This window comes from Humulus lupulus, chromosome 6 (genome assembly GCF_963169125.1).
Source record: "Humulus lupulus chromosome 6, drHumLupu1.1, whole genome shotgun sequence".
NCBI classification, from domain to species: domain Eukaryota; kingdom Viridiplantae; phylum Streptophyta; class Magnoliopsida; order Rosales; family Cannabaceae; genus Humulus; species Humulus lupulus.
In genome coordinates this window covers 216,943,478-216,950,966 of record NC_084798.1, presented here as the reverse complement: position 1 = coordinate 216,950,966, position 7,489 = coordinate 216,943,478, and the positions used below count along the sequence as shown (strand labels likewise).

The window sequence follows — 7,489 nt, the reverse complement described above, 5'->3', positions numbered from 1 at the left end:
TATTTTTATCATTTCAAAAATTGACCTTGGAATTGCTCCCATTAGCTTGTTTACATCTAAACTAAGCTCTTTCAACAATGATGATGACTAGACATTTTGGATGGTTAGATGGAACTTGCAATAATGATATTGTGAATAAAGCTGATGGAAGTTGACCGTTAAGGTTGTTGGAATTTAAGTAAAAAGTTGAGAGACGAGACATATTCTTAACTAAAGATGGAACAAACTCTAAAATAATACTATTTGAGAGAATTAAAACACTCAAGGACTTGAGATTACCAATGGAATATGGTCATTTTCCAAAAAATCTTGTGAATTGAAGATTCAACGACTTTAGTTTACTACCAGAGCGAAAATTGGGAAGAGAACCATCAAGGATTCCATTGCATGACGCATCGTTGAATTGAATATTAGGTAGATGAAAAATGTTTTGTAGAAATTCACCATGCAGATTACATGCCTTAAGAGATAGAGATATCAAGGTGGATGGATTTGTCATGGATTGGGGTTGTAGGGAAGATATATTCACGTTGTTTAGGTGAAGTTCTCTTAACTTTGTCATGTTTTTGGCAAGTGTTGCCATTGTACTATATAAGAGACTAACCTGCATTTGATGAATTATCGTAGGAAACATAAGAAGAGAGATCAAGTGAAATCAAATTGGACAACATAGCAATTTCAAAGGGTACATAACCATAGAATAAAGAGAAAGAGAGGTTGAGATGTGTTAAACTTTTCCAACCATTATACCACTTAAGAAAGTTGTATGATGAAGATTATATATATATTATTTCGTTTAATAAAACAAAAATGTACTTTCCAAACCTTATACGATTTTAAAAAAATAATATCGTGATGGATGGTCAAACCCTTATCCTTCGCCTAACAAAACTCATCACCACCTATTGTGTTATCCAAATTAAGTAATATAATGTTGACTATATTTATACATATTGTTTTATTTGTTGCATATATATATTTATATACTATTTTTAATTGGGAAATTTGATAAATCATGCTTACATTAGCTTAATATTTAAAATTTGAACCAAAGTTAACCACCATATGATACAAATGCTCATCTTTCATTTAATACCAAAAATACCCTCATACATTTCCTCTCTATTCTCCCTCTTCCTCTCTACCTTTCATTTAATAGCTTAATAATTAAAATTTGAACCAAAGTTAACCACCATTTAGAATGTTGTTTAGATGTTGGATCTGTAGTTTGTTGGTATTTTTTGCTGTTTTTTTAGTGAAAATCGTGTTCTGTGAAAACCTGCGTTTTTTTTGGTTCCTTGAGTTTTTTTCGAAATGCCCGATAGTGTCCGATAGAGGCCCGATTTGGGCACGATAGTTATTGAGTTTCAAGGTTAGGGATAAAGGTCCGATGACAACCCGATGGTTGCCCGATAGTCAAGGTTAGGGATGGTGGTACGACGGTATTACGATAGTGGGTACGATAGTGTGCAATACTGTAGTTATTTCCATAATGGGTACGATGATGGTACGATATTAGCACGATAGGTGTACGATAGAATTTGTTACGTAGTTACTATAACATCGTAATTTTAGAATTTGTAGTGGGACGATATAGGTACGATGGTAGTACGATAATAGTTAGTTTCAAATTGTTAACTTACTTTGTCAATGGTACGATGATGGTACGACAGTGGGACGCTAGTGGGTACGATGGTGTATAATACTGTAGTTTTTGCCATAAATGTACGATGATGGTACGACATTAGCACGATAGGGCAACTATCGGGTAACCAAAACTATCGAGCAACCATCGGGTTTCCATCGGACCTTCATCCCTAACCTTGAAACTCAACAACTATCGTGCCCGAATCGGGCCTCTATCGGACACTATCGGGCATTTCGAAAAAAACTCAAGGAACCCAAAAAAAACGCAGATTTTCACAGAACACGATTTTCACCCAAAAAACTACAAAAAAATACCAACAAACTACAAATCCAACATCTAAACAGCATTCTAAATAGTGGTTAACTTTGGTTCAAATTTTAATTATTAAGCTATTAAATGAAAGGTAGAGAGAAAGATGGAGAATAGAGAGGAAAGGTATGGGGGTATTTTTGGTATTAAATGAAAGATGAGCATTTGTTTCATATGGTAGTTAACTTTGGTTCAAATTTTAAATATTAAGCTAATGTAAGCATGATTTATCAAATTTCCCTTTTAATTTTTGGGGCCTCCCCAAGCGGAGAAGCCTTAGGCCAATGCTCCGCTCGCTCCTCCCTTGAGCTGGGCCCGAATGTTGGAATAACTGAAATTGTTGTAGGCAAGATTGAGTTGGTGAAGCTGACCTAAGTTGAATAGGCTGCTATTGGAACTCAATGACCCTTGAAGCCAACTACTACTTAGATCTAGCTTTATTACTTGTCCTGTTTTTTTGCTGCACATGACACCATCCCACTCACAACAATCCTTTCCTTCCTTCCAAAACCTCTCATCTTCGGGTAAGATCGATTCTCTTCAATATAATCAGACTTTTTGTACACAAACTCTTACTTTAGTTGCAACAAAGCAGAGCTTATGTGAGAAAGTGAAAGAGGCATTTAGAGTATGTTGTGGTGTTGTAACGAAGCAACACATCATGATGATGATGAAGCTAAAGGAGAGAAACTTATAGGCTTTGAAAGACGTCAATGGGATTTGAATTTATTTATGAAACTCTTTTCTTTTTTAAATCAACTTAAATCTGACTTGTCTACGACTATGTATGATATCCAACAATCATTATTCCTATGTGAAACTCCCTTCATTTTCTCTGCATCATGCATAAGAAATCAGTAATTCTAATTTTGATTAGTATGCTTCAACAAAATACCAAAAAGAAAAAGCAATGAAAAAGAAAGACGAATTTAGACATGAGACATTGTTTTTTCTTGATTACTCTTATGCAAATTCAAAACTATTTTTTGATGACTTTATACCAAATCTATTTGGAGTCTCAAATAACAAAACCAACAACAGTCCACCAAGTGATCAAATAACATACAAATCTATACTCTTCTACAATTTTTTCTTTAATATTTGGTTTATATAATTATATATTATTTTTATATAGTTATATATTTATCTGTATCATAAGCATTAAAAAATAATAATAAAAATGAACTACACTAAACATTAAGAAAGATGAGTAATTATAATTTGTCATCTCAATAACATAAACATAATATGTTAGTTACCTGATTTATATCTTTGAAATGAAGAGATGTCCAACCAACAGTCCACCAAGAAAGCCACATCCATATCCCACAAGCACTGCTTTCCAACCAAAACCACTCTCAAATTCAGATCCATGTTCAAGTGTACTTGGAGACTCATCACTGCTATAACATTCCTTTGATAATGGAAAGCCACATAATTCTTCATTTCCATAAAATGAAGAATTTGGAAATGTACTAATCTGTGTTCCCTGTGGTATCGACCCCGTAAGTTGGTTATTACTAAGGTTGAGATACTCGAGAAATGTGAGAGCGGCAAATTCTTGAGGTATTCTTCCAGAGAGCTTGTTGTTTGAGAGATCCAATGATTCAATTTCTTTCAGATTCCCAAACGATAGTGGGATGTGGCCTTCAAAATTGTTACTCGATAGATTCAGCACAATCAATGATTGGAGATCCCCTACAGATTTTGGAATTTTGCCATGAAAATTATTGTTTGAGAGATCGATACAGGTGAAGATGGTTAAGATCCTGACATATTCCATTTCAAAGCCTTTATTAGTCACAGTTACCGACTCGAGAAGATAGTAGTTGTCGTCATCGATGTACTTCGACTTTGACTTATCGACACTATTATTGTGAGCATTAATGGCACTCCAATTGGCAAAGTAATCCGATGACAATGTTCCACTGAACTTATTGAAAGAGAGGTCGACAATCAGTAGTTTCTCAAAGCCTGTAAACTTCCTGGGATCCCATATTGGACCATGAAAATTGTTAGAACGCAGCACAAGAACTTGCAAACTTGCCAAATTTTTTAACCAAAAGGGGAAAGTGCCAGATAGCTGATTGTATCCGAGATTTAGAATTTCCAATGCATTGCACTTGGTTAAAGATTGTGGAACCATTCCTTCTAATTGATTATGACTGAGGTCGAGAGTAATTAGACTGCTCCCATCCACAAATGTCTGAGGCATTTCTCCACTAAAATTGTTCTCTCTCATAATCAACACTTCAAGATAATAGATGAAACTTCCCAAGCATTGTGGAATAGAGCCGCTTAATTGATTATTTGAGACATCAAGAACGTCAAGATTTCTTAAATTGCAGAACAATGAGTTGTTTCCCATTTCAGGAATTCTACCAGAGAGCCTATTCTTAGAGAGGTCCAAAAGTTGAAGCGAAGTCAAATTCCCAAGAGATGATGGGATAGAGCCCTCAAATTTGTTGCCAGACAATTTCAAGTATTGAAGGGAGCTAATGGAACCCAAACATGGAAGAATCTCACCGCTTAAGTTGTTATTGGACATATCTAGACGTTCTAGATTAGTCAAGTTACAGAACAATGGATGAATTTTCCCACTAATGTTGTTATCCGAAATGTAAAACACCATTACAGAAAATGGTGGAGTTGGTAATGCGTCTCGAAACATGCTGTGGCTTAAGTCAAGAGTCGACAACGCTTTCCACGGAAGCACTTTCGGCACTTGCTCCCAACCGGTGATGAAATTTGTAGACAAATCTAATATCTCCAAGGTCTCTACCCCTACAGTGAAGAACCATTTGGGGATCTTGCCTTCAATTTTGTTGTTGGAAAGATCCAATTCTTGTAGCTCATTTTGGGTTTTTAGGAACTTGGGAAATTCTTCAATGTTGCATGAAGCCAAACCCAAATAATTAAGTTTGAAGATTAGAGTGGAATTTGTTGTTGTGCTTTCCATTACAACTAGACTATTACGTGAAAGAGAAAGACTTCGAAGCTGACTCAACTTTGAGAACATGCTCATCTCTATAATGCCACTTAAGTTATTGTTCCTAAGGTCCAGAACTTCAAGTTTTCGCATTTCAAAAATTGACCTTGGAATTTTTCCAGTTAGCTTGTTCCCATCCAAACTAAGGTATCTCAATTGGGATGATAACGAGACATTTGGGATGGTTAGAGGGCCATTAAAGTGATTATAGTCAAGCCTTAGAAACTGTAGGGAAGGCATTGTGAACAAAGCTAGTGGAAGTTGACCATCAAAGTTGTTGGAACTTAGGTCAATACTTGAGAGATATGATAAATTCTTAACTGAAGATGGAATGGTTAGAGGGCTTGTAAATTGATTAGAAGAAAGACTTAGAAATTGTAAGGAAGGCATTATGAACAAAGCTGGTGGAAGTTGACCATCAAAATTGTTGGAACTTAATTCAAGCGATGAAAGATGTGATAAATTCTTAACTGAAGATGGAATGGTTAGAGGGCCTGTAAACTTATTAGAAAAAAGACTTAGAGAATGTAAGGAAGGCATTATTAACAAAGCTGGTGGAAGTTGACCATCAAAGTTGTTGGAACTTAGGTCAAGACTTGAGAGATGTGATAAATTCTTAACTGAAGATGGAATGGTTAGAGGGCTTGTAAACTGATTAGAAGAAAGACTTAGAGATTGTAAGGAAGGCATTATGAACAAAGCTGGTGGAAGTTGACCATCAAAATTGTTGGAACTTAGGTGAAGATATGAAAGACGTGATAAATTCTTAGTTGAAGATGGAATGGTTAGAAGGCCAGTAAAGTGATTATAGTCGAGCATTAGATACTGTAGGGAAGGCATTATGAACAAAGCTGGTGGAAGTTGACCTTCAAAGTTGTTGGAACTTAGGTCAAGACTTGAGAGATGTGATATATTCTTAACTGAAGATGGAATGGCCCCTGGAAAATTACAAGATGAGAGATCTAAAACACTTAAGAACTTAAGATTGCCAATGGAATATGGTATTCTTCCATAAAAGTTTGTAGAGTGAAGACGCAATGAGTTTAGTTTACTACCAAAATGAAAATTAGGAAGAAAACCAGTAAGGTTTCTATTGAACGATACATCGATGACTTGAATATTAGGTAGATGAAAAATGTTTTGCCAAAATTCACCATACAGATTGCAATCACTAAGAGATAGAGATGTCAAGGAGGATAGGTTAGCCATAAATTCGGGTAGTAGTGAAGAAAGATTCACATTGTTCAGATGAAGTTCTCTTAATTTTGTCATGTTTTGAGCAAATGTTATCGTTGGGCTATATAAAAGGCCAATAGACATCTCATGATCATAATCGTAGTTCATATTAGAAGAGAGATCTAGAGACATCAAATTGGACAACAAAGCGATTTCAGAAGGGACTTGACCAGAAAAAAAAGGAGTAAGAGAGGTTGAGATGGGTTAACCTCGAAAGCTGAGCAAAGCTTGATGGAATATTGGAAAGAGTGAAGTTGTTGTAGGCAAGGTTGAGCCGGTGAAGTTGACTTAAGCTGAAGAGGCTGCTATTGGAACTCAAAGGCCCTTGAAGCCAGCTGGAACTCAGATCAAGCCCTACTACTTGTCCTGTTCTGCTGCTACACGTGACACCATCCCACTCACAGCAGTCCTTTCCTTCCTTCCAAAACCTCATCTTCGGGTAAGAACGAGCCTCTTCAATATAATTAAGCTTTTTGTAAACAAACTCTTGCTTTAGTTGCAACAAAGCAGAGCTTATTTGGGGGAGGCATCTCACTCCAGAGGAGGTGAAAGATGCATTCAGAGCTTGTTGTGTTGTCACAGAGCAACATGTGACGAAGAACATGATGAACAAGAGCAAACGATTTTCCATTGTTTGTGAGAGTTGTGAAATTAAGTTGTAAAAGAAGAGTAGATTTTAAATACCTGCATTTCATAAATGCTTTTTCTTTTCATTTATTTTAGCACAAAAGACACGCAATTATGGAAGTAGACTCGCAAGGCTGAAAAGTTTTCAACCTTTCAATATTAGCTATGTATATCAACTTTCATTTATTTATTTATTTAATTATTCTTTTATTTAGTTGATGGAGCCATACACATATACACAACAAGGAAAGAATGTCTAATATATTGGTAAAATAATAAATAAGTGTATGCAAGAAAAGTCTCATAAATGTTAAATATAGATAATAACATGTCAAATCGTATACTAGTCTTAATATTCAAGAATAACGAAAACAAGTATTATTAGTCTTGAGTTGACATGACACTTGGAAGTTGGACTAGTCTTGAGTCTTCCCCCATTTCACACGTTCCAAACTTAACTGAAATTATAAAAAAAAGATACATAATGTATTAAGTGGTCACTGAGCTTTAAAACTCAAATCACACAGTCACACATTTCTCTTTAATCACACACGTCACACAAATAAGATTCATCTCAAATATTAAGTGGTCAGTGAGCATTAAAACTCAATCCAAGTTATTATGAAACAAAAAAAGAAACAAAATGTATATATTACTACATGATAAAGAAGGAGAAATAA

General features: G+C 35.3%; 1 protein-coding gene across 1 annotated transcript; it reads right to left on the bottom strand.

Moving 5' to 3' along the window:
• Positions 1-2,565: 2,565 nt before the first annotated feature.
• Positions 2,566-6,314, bottom strand: LOC133783287 (receptor-like protein 43). Its single transcript, XM_062222860.1, has 2 exons — positions 3,217-6,314; positions 2,566-2,792 (listed from the first exon to the last, which is right to left on the bottom strand). Exon 1 carries the CDS (start codon positions 6,312-6,314, stop codon positions 3,222-3,224), a length of 3,093 nt encoding a protein of 1,030 aa, XP_062078844.1. The 3' UTR covers positions 2,566-2,792; positions 3,217-3,221.
• Positions 6,315-7,489: the final 1,175 nt, after the last annotated feature.